The sequence below is a fragment of the Canis lupus genome, chromosome 17 (genome assembly GCF_011100685.1).
Source record: "Canis lupus familiaris isolate Mischka breed German Shepherd chromosome 17, alternate assembly UU_Cfam_GSD_1.0, whole genome shotgun sequence".
NCBI classification, from domain to species: domain Eukaryota; kingdom Metazoa; phylum Chordata; class Mammalia; order Carnivora; family Canidae; genus Canis; species Canis lupus.
Genome location: NC_049238.1, coordinates 63,407,396 through 63,422,745, shown reverse-complemented (window position 1 = coordinate 63,422,745; position 15,350 = coordinate 63,407,396). Strand labels below are relative to the sequence as shown.

Here is a 15,350-nt window from a genome sequence, read left to right as displayed (position 1 = left end):
CAGGTAGGCAGCTAAGAGAGCCAAACTGCTAGGACAGACCATGGTGGTCACCTCCCGTGCTGGGAGCGGCTCAGCAGGGTCTGGAGAAGCACTTCAGTGATTGGTGCAAAATCAAAAGAGGTGGATGGTCTGGAGCAGGCGTCACCAGGCCGGTGGGGCAGGAGGCTAACTTGGGGGGTGGCGCCGGGTGAACTTCCTGTGGTTTGGTCTTGTTGGTGTCCCAGGGCTCAGTGGGTCTGGGGGCTTGATGGACGTCGGAGGCTCAGGTGTATACCAGAACTTACAGGAAGAGTACAGCAGGTCCTCACGGGGAATGTTCCCGCCATCCTGCCATGTATGTCATCTCCTGTTAGGCAGCTAAAAACATAGAGGCAGACGAAGCCTTGCCTAGTGAGTAGAAAAGTAAATCAAAGGAGTTGGTTGGCACTTCAAGTATTTAAATGAAGCCAGTCTTTGACTGCGTGTGAGGGCTCTGAGCCGGGCAGCCAGCCTGCCAGTCCCCTCTCCCTGAACAGACCCTTCTCAGGAGTCCCTGTTCATTTACCCTTTCATTTTATATATTCAACAAATGAGTCCTATCAGATAATAAGTATATTCAGATACTCCCTGAGCTTACATTCCAGGGGAGTACACATTTTCCTGAGTTTCCTTGTTGATTATACCCCTTTCAGCATCCTGCCTTTCAGCTGTTACCACTTTCTTTGCAATGCCTTTTAAAACAAAACAAAACAACAACAAAAAAACAAGATTTTATTTATTTATTTGAGAGACAGAGGGAGAGAATGTATGAGCAGTGGGGCGGAGGGGGTGCAGAGGGAGAGAATCTCCAGCAGACTCCACACTGAGCAGGGAGCCCAGTGTGGGGCTGAATCCCATGACCCTGAGATGATGACCTGAGCTGAAACCAAGAGTCAGATGCTCAAGTGACTGAGTCACCCAGGCGCCCCAGCAATGACTTGAAGTAAGTAAGACTTTGGTAATGCTTCAGGGTTGCCCCTGCCCATAATAAGGACTTCTATTCCCAGAGATTTGAGGGAACTCGGACACTAATTCTCCGATGCCACCCATCTGGCGACAAAAGTCTAGCCACAAGGTAGGAAGAAGAGGTGGTCCGACCATGGGTGTAGAACAGTTACCCTTTTATTGATTTCTCTGAGGCCACCCGAGCCTCACAGGGATCTCCTGTCTTTGGTCTTTCATCAAACCTGAGCCAGGGAAACATTGCCAGCAATTCACTTGAGTTTCTGATTCTGGACTTTAGGGCCCTCTCCACACTGTGTTGTAAGCTGTGATTTCCTTTTATTTCCCGCAACGACTGAGTGCTTCTTGAAAGCAGAGACCAGGGATCCCTGGGTGGCGCAGTGGTTTGGCGCCTGCCTTTGGCCCAGGGCGCGATCCTGGAGACCCGGGATCGAATCCCACATCGGGCTCCCGGTGCATGGAGCCTGCTTCTCCCTCTGCCTGTGTCTCTGCCTCTCTCTCTTTCTCTCTCTGTGACTATCATAAATAAATTAAAAAAAAAAAAAAAAAGAAAGCAGAGACCAGGCCCCATTCCTCTGTCTCCCTAGCCGAGCCCACGGGCTGGTACATGGTCTTTGTTTAATACCTGCTTGCCAGTCGCTGCTACATTGGCCCCGCACAGTTCTCTGGATGCTCTTCTCCGGGAAAAATGTAGCCTTCTCTGCCTCTACCCAGTTCAAATGTCACCTCCTGCCGAAGCTTCTCCAGCCCCTAAAATTAAAAGGGATCAATGAGTTTGCATGCATGTTGTTCCCTCTCATCTCAAGCAGCTGGTAGGATTTGGAAAAGCAAACTGATGAGTGTCATGCACTATTGTGCTAGGAAAAATTGTGAGGCTTTACGAATGGGCAAAGGATTCCTGGGTGTTCTGTCAGTGGAAGGCCATGGGTCTTCTGGGGTTCTGGGGTAGTGGGTTCTGTAGGGATCTCTGCCTCTGTCTTCTGTTGTCTTCCATCTTCTAGATGGAAGCTCATCTGTAGAGGGCTGACGGTGATGCAGGTGCTCCCTGTCTGATGTACAATGCAAATCACTCCTGTTCATCACAGTGCGAATGCATTTTGTCCATTTCTTCTCTAAGAAGTCTCCATAAATCCAATTCTCAATTGAAACAGTTATAAAATCTTACTGGTTCCTTCCTTAATTATTGAGTTATATAAACATGTGCATTTTATATCTGTATGAGAGTTCTAATTTTACCATTTTTTAAGATTTATTTGAGGGGAGAGAGATTTCATGACCCTGAGATCATGACCTGAGCCAAAACCAAGAGTGGGATGTTTTAACCAACTGAGCCACCCAGGCACCTCTGATTTTACCATTAAAAAAAAAATTTACTTGAGAGAGATAGATATGGGGAGGCACAGAGGGAGGAGAGAATCTCAAGTGGACACCCTGCTGAGTGTGGAACCTGACCTGGGGCTCAGGCTCATGACTCTGAGATCATGACCTGAGCCGAGATCTAGAGTCAGATGCTTATGGCTGAGCCACCCGGGTGCCCCTATGATTTTACCATTTTGAAAATTATTCTTTGGCAGTAAGAACAACTGTCTAGGACAGAGGTAGTGGTAATTCCTCCTGAGCGTTTTATCCTGTCAGGTACTATGCTAAGGGTCTTAGAGGCATTGCCATATGTAATCCTCATGGCAGCCCTATAAGGTAAGTTCTATCAGTCCCATTTTATGGATGTGTACATTGTAGGCTAGAGGTGAAGTAACTTGCTGAAGGACTCAGTAGGTAGCCTACTTGTAATTTGTACCCAGGACCTAGGATTTGACAGATTCATACTCTGCTGTAGACATAAGGACAGTAAAAAACAAACTGAGGAATCAGTAAGGCCTCCCATAAGAGGAGAGGTGAACTGAGTTTCCAAGGATGACTAGGAGATGGTGCCAGAGAGGAGGGAGGGGTCACCACCAGGCACAAGTCAGCTTGCGGGAAGACAGGATGGTATGAAACTAAGGGAGGGCCAGCATTACTAAGAAATTCAGCAGGGCTGGGGAGCAGGGTGCGGCTGAGGCCTGGCAGGAGATAAGACTGGTGCAGTACGCAGGTGCGGATCTCTGATTGACAAGGGCTGCTGGGGTCAAGTTGAGATTGGACTTTATCCTTAAACCATAGAATTTTAAGCAGAGGAGTGACATGATTAGATGAGTTTTATTATTTTTATCTTTATTGCTTTTATTTGAAGTTATAAAAGCAGCTGGGTGACGGTCTTTTTAGAAAAATCATTTTGGCAGCGGTGTCAATGTTGGATTGGAGGTGGTGAGAACAGGGTAGGGAGGCTGTTAAAAGCCAACCCTATGGCAGGGAACAAAAGGAGGGGACGAAAGAAACAGGAAAGCAGTTCAGTCTACACACTTGGGCAGCTGGTGAGGCATGTGGGGGTAGGACTAGGAGGGACGGGGTGGGGAGCAAGTTTAGGAAAGCTCCCCGGTATCCAAATCATTTGATCCCCTACTGCAGGTTGGTTCTTGCTTTCTCAGCATTTGAGAAGCAAGATAGTGCTTGGAATTTAAAAGGAGAAAGGTTGTTAATCAAAAGTAAAGCTCTCCTTTTGATTAGCATATACAAATAAGACGGGACAGAAAAGTATCCATGCCCTTCTCTTTTGGGTCTCAAAGTGGGGAAAAAAGCAGTGAGAAAGGAAAAAGACAAATCACAATGACAAGAACCACTAGAAACCTTCTCGATACTTATCGATGTACAGATTGTTAGCACACCAGGTGATTTCTAATCCCAGCCCAGTTCCCCTCCTGGCTTAATGGCTGCTGGCCACTTCCTCTTGGAACCTGGCCAGAGTAAGCTCAGGAAATGCAGACTTTTAATTCTGGAATTAGTAAAGCATATTAAGAAAGGAAATCCACAAGTGAAGAAATCACATTATGAATTCCAAAGCCAGGGAAAAGGATTGTTAAATTAGATTGTGAATTCACTTGGGACAGGACAGGGCCATTTTACTTGTTTTGGTGTAGGGCCTGAGTGATTGGTCACTGTTCCAAGATTACCCAGGATTTGGCTTCTTCCATTCTTGTAGATCTCCAAACTTCCATCCAGTACCATCAGCTCTAGCCATGGAGCTGTCTGCAGTCTTGTTTTGCACCGAGCAGGGGAGATGCCCTCTTCAGATGAAGACCTAACTAAAGGGCAGTATTTCTCATTGCACCCACCTCCCCAGGATTCAGATGACAGAATGTACTTGAAAGGCCTTTGAAAACTCTGACTGGCTATACCAATGTTACCGGCTGTTCTTTATTCCTTGTTGTTGTGGTTATGACTTCATGGACACTTGCTATTTGTTTTTGTTTGTTTGTTTGTTTTTAAGATTTATTTATTTGGTTGAGAGAGAGCAGAGGAGGGAGACAGAGAATCCTTAGCACACTCCTTGCTGAGCACAACACGCTCGATCTCATGACTCTGAGATCACGACCTGAACCAAAATTAAGAGTCAGACACTCAACTGACTGAGCCACCCAGGAACCCCGGTATTTAATTTTTAACACTATGAGCTCAGTGTAATGCAACTATACACTCAGCAGAATGCATGGTACTTTCACACTTAATCCTCACAATTTTATGTTTGTTTTTTTAATTTTATGTTTATTTTACTAAAGAGTCTCAGAGAAGTTAACTTGCTCAGGAATATATTTTCCTTTTCAGGGCCCTCTGGAGATTGGGTTAAAGAATTCTCCAGGTGCTGCCCTACCACAACACTCACTACACAGTCCTACCTGCTAGACTAGAAGCTGTGGGTGCCAGGAACAAAATTTTGTTCAGTTACCTCCTCTATTCAGCACATAAGCACCTAGATGCTGAAAAAACAAACAAACCCAAAATACTGTTTTCCTTATAACAGAGCTCACTGTCTCTTCTGCTACTAGAATGTAAGATGCATGTGAAGACCTTTCATGCTTTGTTCATGGTTGGATTCTCAAAGCCTAGAACAATACCTGGGACATAGTAAATGTCCAGTAAATATTCGCTGGTAAATAAATGCCAGCTATGTGGCAAGCAAATTCTATTCCTTTTTGTGACATCAGTGCAGTGCTTTTTTTTCTGATGCTGATTCCAGTAAGATAATGTTTAAGACTGCAACACTGTGAGCTGAATGCTCTGGCTTTCTGAGTTAAACATCCACTTGCAGCTAAATGATGATCAGAGTGGGAACCATAGAAATGCTCTCCCCAAGAGCTCGGTCTCCAGGAAGGTAGCCCTGCAGGCCGCACAGGTGGCCCACGGACTCTGTTCCACAGCTCTGGTCCAGCACCAGGAGAATGACTTGAGACTACTGTGCTCTTGAGTCCATGTCTCATGCACCACCCTTTCACCAGGTGCAACTCTTGAAGCAGGAAAAAAATAACCTGCTTATAATAATCATTAGCATAATTTTCTGAGGAGTTGTGTTTCTTGCCAGAACCCTTCTAGAACAACTGTACTATTTTTTTCCCTCTGCAAACCAGTATTATGTGCTACATTAAATGTTTTCTTTTAGTGTAAAAGTTACCATCACATTAAGAAACTTAGAATATGTAAAGAATATAGAAAAAGTCACTTCTAATTTTACTAGCCACAAAATGATTAGCCTATTTGTGTATGTTCTTTCCCCTGCTGTGCAGGTGCATATATGCATTATATACATGTATATATAACATAGAGAGACATGTATCATGGTAGTTTGTGTTCTGCTTTTTTAACATTGTGCCATGTTTATGCCATAAGGACATCATAACCATCCATTTAAATAGTTACTGATACACACTTTAGGGTTTTTCAAAGAAACTGACAATTTCAAAGACAGACATTTTTCTTATATAAATTCAAATCTGGAATTCTTAGATGTGAACTCATGGCACTTGACAAGCATCATGTAATTGCTCAGTATGTTAAATACCAATTTATTCAGCCACCAACTGATAACTTATAATTTAAATCATATTATCAACGTAGTATTGAAAAAACATCATGAGGTTTTCAATTTGCATTTAAGCACATTGCTAGAGACAACTTTAATCATGATTGGCTGCTAGTTATATTTCTTTGAGAGGAAATGTTTTTCTGCACCTAGTTGGTCCTCTCTTCCTTGGAGATAGTGCACTGTTAGAGCAGCAGGAGCAAGGGTTTTGGGATTCACATCTCTCTTGCTCAAAGAGCTGGACACGTATGTACCATCCTCATAAACTGTTCATTTCATCCACTCAATTTACCAAAGACCATTATATTTGTAAGAGTAAAAGGAGGATCTGATCAAAAGAATTTGATAATTTCGCTAATATTCTTTATTTTTAAAGTCGGCTCTACACCCAATGTGGGGCTTCCAACTCACAACCCTGAGAGCAAGCATTCCATGCTCTATTGACTGAACCAGCCTGGTGCCCCAAATTTAGCTACTATTATCTTTAAAAGTCATTTCCAAACTATCCTAAGTAATGATCCCTCTGGAGAATTCGAAGAGCTCATTTTTACCCCCATGTATTAATTTTGACTTTTTTTATAGTCCGGTATTTACACTTATGAAGCTCTTATTTAACAAGCTGTCACATATCAACTAAACTTCCTGATAACCCTGGGGGTGGGTTGGTACTAATTATTAACACCTTACAAAAGAAAAAACCTGATGCTTATGAAGACTAAGTAACTTGTTTGAGGTCACACAGCCTGTTTGAACCCAGGTGGCCTATACGGTTAAGCAACCAGCTGGCTGGGATTCCACTGCTAGCTATCCCAGTCTCCCCCAGGCAAGTCAGGGTAAAAGTCAGCAAAATGAAGTAAATCGGTGCTGTTCAGCTCAAGAAAAAGATAATCCACACACAGACATGGTACCTTTTCCAATCACTGTCATTTGAATGGTTCTGTCACTACGGCCCTGACTGAATGGGGGGAAAAAGGGGTCACTGAATCTAAAATGCTAAAGCTAGAACACATTTCAGAAATGTGTTTCAAGTACATACTTGAAACCCCCTAAATGCTTCTAAACTCTGAAGCAACTTGGCTTAATTGCTTACATCTGGGCAAGCCAAGCAAGCTTGGGCTGTCCCTTCCTGTCAAGAACTGAAAGAATTTTCATATCGACACAAGTCTGTCATTAACCTCTTTCTTCATCTCTTCTAGGCAAATGCCTGACCTGATTATTATTAAGACAAGCCATGTTGCAAAGGTGGAAATTTATGGTTCACTTTTCCTCATCTTTCCGAGCAAAATGGGGGTGGGGGGACCTGATTATTAGGTTTGTGAACCATTTGCTGGGTAAAACCCAGACATTTAGGTTTTTCATACAAATCAATACCCATTTTATCAATCTAAAATTCAATACAGTAAAACACTGGTTCATACAAAAATATTAAATGGCTTTTAACAAACTTTTTTCCTTTTTAAAATACAGGATTAATATTGACATATGTATCTATGGTACAAACATAAACTAAATTCAGACAACCCAAGAATTCAGATTAGTTACCAATGTGATTAAATAGGGATAAAAACACCTCTGAATTTTCCATAATTTGTTTTTACCACCATGCTTTCCTGAATATTTTGTAGAATTTATAACTAGTTAAGGTAAATCATCAGCAGACTGCACTACAGCAAAATAATACAGTCTTGTCACTATGATCATCTGTAGTTGTCCAGCCTATCAGTTTAAGTAGTTTTCCAGCTTTGGCTTGGGAGCCTGTTTCAGAGTATACTCTTGAAGTATGCCAAGCCCTTTTTTTAGGCCCTGTGACTTATGGAAGATGTGGGACAGAGAGAAAACAAAGCTGGCGGGTGCTCTTTGCATACATCTGTGTTTCCAAAGCAGTCACTGACACTGTGTGAATTGGAAGAGAATTTAGTCCTCGTGTGGAGTAAAGGACAATAGATTGGAGTAAAGGACAATAGATTGGATCAGAAGGTCCACCCACCTTTCCATTGTTGAACATAACCAACAATTCCTTGTTAACAAGAAATAGATGGCACACAGTGGGCCTATATTGGGTTTTAGTGTTGGCTGTTACCAAAACTGATCCTGAATAATACTTTAATCCTGCCTCTTCAGGGGAAAAAGTCAGGGTTGGACTGCGGTCAATAGAAGGCTTAATTCCAGCTTTGAATCAGTTTTTAACCCTTCACTTTATTCAACTATTGAATAAAGATTAAGCAGGGTCTTAGGTATGGACATAGCTCAACAATGGGGATGGGGGTGATGGGGTTCAGGACAGGGCTGCCTCAAAATGTGCCACTTGGACATGTGGGTTATTTGAGCTAAAGGCAGTCAAATGCCTAACAGACTGAAGAAGAGCTTTTTACCTCCCCTGTAACTAACTGCCTAGAAGAATTTAGGTAGGGAGCCCGTACCAGGAAGAGAGGTATTACAAAGGATAATTAAAAAAATTTTTTTTTACAGAAGACTTCTCTGCCTGGCATGGTTCACCAAATATTTGCTCTTCCCATCTTCCTGTAAATTGTCTTTATTCCTTGTGAAGCCGCAGACCCCTGCCCCCCTCCTCTCCTTAGCTTCAGATGGCTTGTAAACCTCAGTTGCCGGTTTTTGGCCTTCTCGTGTCTCTGTGAAGTTCCTGTATGTATGAAATGAAAATTTTCTCCTATCTTACCTGTCTTATGTCAGTTTAATTATTAGGCCATCCAAAGAACTGAGAAAGAAGGGAAAAGTTTTCCTCTCCTACAAGGAAAAATAATCCTGTACTTCTCCTCCTCCACCCCATGCCCCTTTCCCATTTCCTTTACTTATATTACCTCATGGACAGCGATCCTCATTTTTGTGGAAGGGGAGAGAGGCACATAAAGGTTATGGGCTTTGGTCTATGGAAAACGGCAGAATCCCAAGTGGAGCCAAGCCTGCCAACAGTCACAGCAGGCTTCTCCCCTAAAATTCCTTCTCCATCTGCCATGACATTCAGGCATAGAAAGGAATTTTCATTGTATCCTTAAGGTTAACTGCTTTGGATGCTTTCAGAGAGGTGATTTCAAAATCCCCCTCTTCCTGGACTTCAAGGAGGAACAAAGAAAAATAAAAATAAGCCATATACACAGTTCCCACAGTATATAAGCTGAATGATTTAATATTAGCAAGGGCCAAATTAATTTGATAATGAAGACACAAATATTTTCTCAAGAGAATAAACATTTGGAGGGAGAAACATTTCTTTAAAAAAAGAAAAAAAAAAGTTTATTTGGAAAAGCCAGCCTTTTACACAAAAGGTTTTATACCTATACTTTCACTGTTTCAATTACAATGATATTTTAAAATGCACTGAATATAATTTACTGAGTGTCTATCATTATCTTCTTGTGCATTTTAAAAGATACTAGTTTAAAAAATATTTACAGATTTCATTCTGGTCCAATCTCCCTATCCTTCTCCTAAGCCCACTTCTCTACTTTTCAAATAAGTAAAAAGGGTCACAATATCTTTATGTTTGTGTGGAGTAGTAAGAATGTGTCCAATAATTATAAGCAAGACCTAATTTTTTTCCAGGCCTTCTCAGAAAAAGAAAAGGAGCAACTTCCCTCCCAATCTTATCTTTGTTGGTTTGCCTGGCGCCAAATTGCTCTGGCTTTAATTAGCAAACATTAAAAAAAAAAAAAAAAAAAAAAAACAACAAAAACACACAAAGATTGAATATTTCACACACAGCTCTAAGCTAGACCCAGATATAAATGGAACCACTATGAATTAATGGGGGAGAATTCCAGGAAAATCAACAACAAAAAATCTAAGTCTCACAGTTTAACTGAGGTTTTGGTAAAACTGAAGCTGAATTCCGCTGCTGTCTGAAATATTTATCTACATTTAACTAGATGTGTTGTATTCACTACAGAGGCACAAATATATGGTTTTGCATATTTTAAAATTAACTTTTACAGTGAAAAATACTAAGTGATTTCAAAGGGGGCAATGGTTTATAGCCACTCAAAAGGTCTTTGAAAAGAGAAAATAGTAATTTAATGATATACATTCTCAAGCACTAATAATATTAGCATCCCAAGAAAAGATTCCAGAGGGGTGCTGACAAGTACAATGTGTCTAGAACAGCTAAGATGTTTCCAAAGTTTTGCGCCTTAAATTTCCTAAATATATAGCTAGCAGGCACGATGCTAGGCAACTACTGATGAGAGGAAAATATTTCAGTCAGGATTTTATAATCCCAACTTCCAACCAATATTTCTATTCACAAATCTTCCAGTGATGATGTCTGACACGATAATACAAATAACAATGAAGGTTAATTTTAAATTTTAGATTTGCCTCAAACAAGTTAGTTGTTATTTTTCCTTATTAACCTAACACCTAAAATAGATGAATTCAGCAGAATGGTTTAAAAAGTTAAGGCTCCCTAAAGAGTTCTAAAGACTAAAACTTAAGGCACATATTATAATCTTTTGGACACCGTTAAAAGCTAGGATTTAAAAAAACAAACAAAAAAACCCCACACTACTTCCTTCTCTCATTCTTTGCCAATCACTCCCTCCCCACAGGTATGGCATTTTTAATTCAGGCTACTGGTAAGGAGTGAAACAAAAATTCCATCAATGAACACCTGATATGATTCCCACACATGTCCACTATTGGCAATGAGCACCACTGCTGGATTACAGGCCAGTAGATATTTACAGGTATCTTGATCACGGCTGCTGCACTGACCCTCAGGCCTCACAGGTTTAGACTGGACTCTCCTCCTCTTTGGGACTTCCTTCTGTGTCTTTCTGCTCTGCAGATTCTGATGCATATTCTTTTGGCTTCTCAGCAGCATCTACACTGGTCTCCTCTTCTTTACTTTCCTTTTTCTGCTGCTTTTCTGCTTTCTGCTCTTTTGCCACAAGTTGATAATTGATGCCCATGCCAATGAAGAGGTAGATGCCTGCGATAATTAGGATCACACCACATGCCCAGTAGGTGTATTTGTAGTCTCCATAGATGTCATTCAGACGACCTAAGATATCCAAAACAAAGTTATGTGGGCAAAAGTAACAAGTATATCTTCACCAAATAAAGCTTAAGGATCCACTCAAAGATGAAAACCAATAGACAAAGAGCCCACAAATGATGAATTTGTCTAAAAGGAACTGCTAAAAATTACATCTTTTATGATGTGACATTTGATTTTAGATGGCCTTGCATATCCTGTTATTTTTAGCAACTTAAAAGTAACGAAATCTTAAGTCAGACTTAGGAAATGGCTTGTCATATTCTTCTCTAGTGAAGATTCACAACGTCATAGGCATATTAAAGGTTTTGCAAGGTCCTCTAGTAGAAATATCTATCAGACTTGGTGTTTCCAAAATGCTTTTGGCCATGAAATCCCTTGTTACCACCTCATCAAATTGGTATGTTAAGGAATATCATACAACCTTACTCTCCACCTAAGAGAAGACTGAATATAACCCATTCCAATACGATTCCTTGTGCTTTTCTAACTCAGGGCGCTGGTCATCCAGCACTACTTACTGAGCCTGCACACACACCAGGCACTGGGCTGCTGGCCCTGAGGATAAGGGAGAGCAGAGGAGCAAACATCCACAGTTCAGTGGACAAGAGAAATGTTAATCAAATCACTACACAAACTGTGACAAGGAGGGCTTGAAAGCAGAAAATGGGGGGTTGGGAGCAGCCAGCAGGGTCAGGGAGGCTTCCCTTAAAGTGCAAATGAAGCAGAGACCTAGAGGGGGATGGGAGTTATCCAGGAGGAGGCGGTGGGAGAAGGATGTGGCCAGAGAACAGCAAATGCAAAGGCAGGTGGTGGGAAGCTGGGGTGGGAGAGGGGAAGGAGGAAGGGCAGGATTGCTGGAGCAGAGAGAACAAAAGGTGAGTGACAGGAAATGAGGCTGGAGAGACAGGTGGCCAGGTTGGGGTGGGGTTGGGGGGCGCCTTGTAGGCCACTAGAGGGAATCTGATCTCCACCCTAAGGACAATGGGAAGCGACTGGAAAGATCTAAGCAGCTGGGGTATCAGGTTTGTATTTGCAGATAATTTTGCCTGCAGAGAAGAAAACAGATTGAAGGCTGGCTAGAGTGGATTTGGGTAGAGCAGCTAGGAGGCTACTGGGGCAGCCCAGATGGGAGACAGGAGCTGTGGACAGAGTGGTGTTGTGATGGAAAAGTGGGCTGATTAGAAAGAGATGTAGGAGGTGAAAACTGACAAGACTTGGGACAATCACTAGATATGGGGAGGAAGAGAGCAGAATCAAAAGACAGCTGTAGGGCTTTTCTTTTATGTATGCTCACTCACTAGCCAAATCATACTTCCAAAAAGTATACATCTAAAAGGAGGGCCAGGGGATCCCTGGGTGGCTCAGCGGTTTGGCACCTGCCTTTGGCCCGGGGCGTGGTCCTGGAGTCCTGGGATCAAGTCCCACATGGGGCTCCCTGCATGGGGCCAGCTTCTCCCTTCTGCCTGTGTCTCTGCCTCTGTCTCTCTCTCTCTCTCTCTCCGTGTCTCTCATTAGTAAATAAATAAAATCTTAAAAATAAATAAATAAAAGGAAGGCCAAATTATATTTTCACTAATGTTATCTAATGAGCTATTAATTCAAAAGATGAAGTATTTAATGATCTTAGGAAACAGTTCCCAAATTATATACTCCCTTACTAGACATGTGATATAAGGCAAATTACTTAACCTTTCGAAGTTTCTAGTTCTTATGAAGTAGGAACTGTGACAGTCCTCTTTCATAGGCTTGTAAGACATGAGGATACACAAAGTAGAACAGTTGCTGGTAAACCATGAGCTTACATGGGAGCTACTATCAGAGGTGGAGTTGTATTTTACATGTTTTTCTACAACAAGCACATTAAGTTTTCTGAAGAGAAAACATACTTCAAAAAAGAATGCCATTTGTAAGAACATTTGACTCCTCTTTCAGGTTGATGGTTCAATATATTTTCAATTCTGTTAAGAATCCGAGCAATTATGCTGTGCCAACCATTGTGCCAACAGTGAAGCTACGGAAATGAGAAATGTTCTCTGCCACCAAGCAGCTCACTAATCTCTGTTTTCTATTACCTTTTCCATCTTCTATGCCTGTTTAATGTTAACAGAACCAAAGAGGTAGTAAGGCATACTATACCTAAAAGTGGTGGCCCCAGGAGGACAGGACAGCATTCCACAATGGTCACCAGTCCCACGGCGCTGGAGAACCTCTGAGGTCCAACGAGGTCCATCAGTGTTTCAAACAACACTGAGCTGAGCCATCCAAACGCAAATCCAAAGAAGCCCGCATAGACACAGAACCCAATGTAGCTGGAGGATAAAGGTGCTAGCAGATGACACACTCCATTTGCAACAATAGAAGCTGCAAAAAAATACTGAACTCGAGGTCTTATCCACTTGGTGTTGGCTACAAGTCCCATAGAAGGTCTAGCTACCATGTCAACAAAAGCCAGAATGGAAAGAAGGAAGGCAGACTTCTCACTAGAGTAATGTTGACTCTTGCCATAATTACTAAGAAAGACCAAAGGAGTAAACAGTCCAAAAAACATGAGCACATTTCCGGAGAGATATAGCAAAAAGCCTCTGTGTGTGAACAGAGATAAGTCCAGGAATTTATTAATTGTTTGGAAGATTGATCCTTTCTCTTCCTTGCGGTTTCCTCCAATAAGATCTGTATTTGCATCACCTCCCTTTTTCTCGTCAGATTTTTCAGCTTCCTGAAGGGATTCTTTAGACCTATCTTTCCCTGCACTGGTTGGTGGCGGCCCTATTGGTCGCATCAGGGCTCCAGCTACACAGCAGTTTAGTAGGAGGCCCCCAAGAATTAAAAAGCTTCCCCTCCAGCCAAAGATACCAAAGAAAGCCTGATTGAGGGGAGCCAGAGTAGAGAGGAACACAGGGCTGCCTGCCATGGCCAGTCCATTTGCCAGCGGTCGCCTCTTGTAGAAATACTTGCCAATCATGGTCAGAGCTGGATTCAAGTTGAAGGCAAGCCCGAGACCTGGGGAAGTGGGGGGAAAAGAATACATAAATGTCAGAAACATATTTGAAACTACTTAACCAGACAAAGAAAATAAAGTAAGAGGTAAAAATAATGCAAAGGAGACAAAAATCCTTACCACTACAGGACATACTATATAGTGGCTTAAAGTGTGGGATCTGGGAATCCCTGGGTGGCTCAGTGGTTTAGTGCCTGCTTTTGGCCCAGGGTGTGATCCTGGAGTCTTTAGATCAAGTCCCACGTCAGGCCTCCTGCATGGAGCCTGCTTCTCTCTCTGCCTGTGTTCTACCTCTCTCTCTCTCTCTCTAATAAATAAAATCTTAAAAAAAAAATAAAGTGTGGGATCGAAAACTAGACTATGTGATTTCAAATCTCAGCTTCAGTACTTACTGGCTGGTAATATCAGACATGTGTTTCTTAATATGTAAAGGGGCAAACAGTGTGACTGTGAGTAAAACACTTATTAGAGTATCTGGCATGTAGTAAGCACTCAATAAATGTTATTTTTATAATTGTTGCTTATATTATTTGAAAGTGAATAACTATTTGTCTCGCCCTACAGAATCACCTGATGAATCATTGTAACAATAGATCATCATGAAGTAGTTACCAATGAGAGACAAAAGTTTTACAACAGAAAATACAATACAAAATTATTCCTCTTACAATAGCACCAAAAAGTAAAAAAAGTAAAAAAAAAAAAAAAAAAAAAAAAAAAAAAATCACTACAATTGTGTAACTTTCCTAAATTTAGAGTCAAAGATTTAAAAAAGGAAACACATAGGGGATCCCTGGGTAGCTCAGCAGTTTAGCGGCTGTCTTTGGCTCAGGGCATGATCCTGGAGTCCCGGGACTGAGTCCTATATCAGGCTCCCTACATGGAGCCTGCTTCTCCCTCTACCTGTGTCTCTGCCTCTCTCTGTGTCTCCCATAAATAAATAATTAAAAAAAAAAAAAAAAAAAGAAAACACACACACACAGTTTTTGGAAAATAAAACACAGCATTGTCAAGACGTCGGTACTCCCCAAATGAGTGCATTAATTTAATGTGATTCCAATGAAAATGTCAGTGCATTTCAGTTTGGAATAGGTAAAATGACTCTGAAACATACTTAGAGAATGCATGGGAGTCAACCAGGAAATTTTTGGTGTTATAGGAAGAGTGTGACAGACATTAACAGATATTTTAAACAGACTTCCAAAAGCTACAATCATTACAACAGTGTGACTCTGACTCAGAAAGAGATAAACACTGATCAGTAAAAGTGGACAGAAAGTCATGAACATATCTGATTTTATATATATATGTATGTATATAAAACATTCAATGTACAAGTGAAATTTTAAATTACTGTAGAAAGAATTATTCAATAAACATTGATAGTAAAAGTAAATAAATGCTCAAAT

General features: G+C 41.5%; 1 protein-coding gene across 6 annotated transcripts in view; it reads right to left on the bottom strand.

The window, feature by feature from the left end:
- Window positions 1-1,553: 1,553 nt before the first annotated feature.
- The window catches only part of SLC16A1 (solute carrier family 16 member 1), a 58,317-nt gene continuing 44,520 nt past the window's right edge, over window positions 1,554-15,350 (bottom strand). For 5 of the 6 annotated variants that reach the window (XM_038562333.1, XM_038562335.1, XM_038562331.1 and 2 more), the window contains 2 exons: window positions 13,080-13,943; window positions 5,901-10,946 (listed from right to left, as the gene is read on the bottom strand). In XM_038562333.1, coding sequence (XP_038418261.1) covers window positions 10,675-10,946; window positions 13,080-13,943 — 1,136 coding nt within the window. In that variant the 3' untranslated portion in view covers window positions 5,901-10,674. Of the gene's footprint in view, window positions 1,732-5,900; window positions 10,947-13,079; window positions 13,944-15,350 lie in introns of those variants that run through there. The other variant, XM_038562336.1, reaches the window with a different exon arrangement.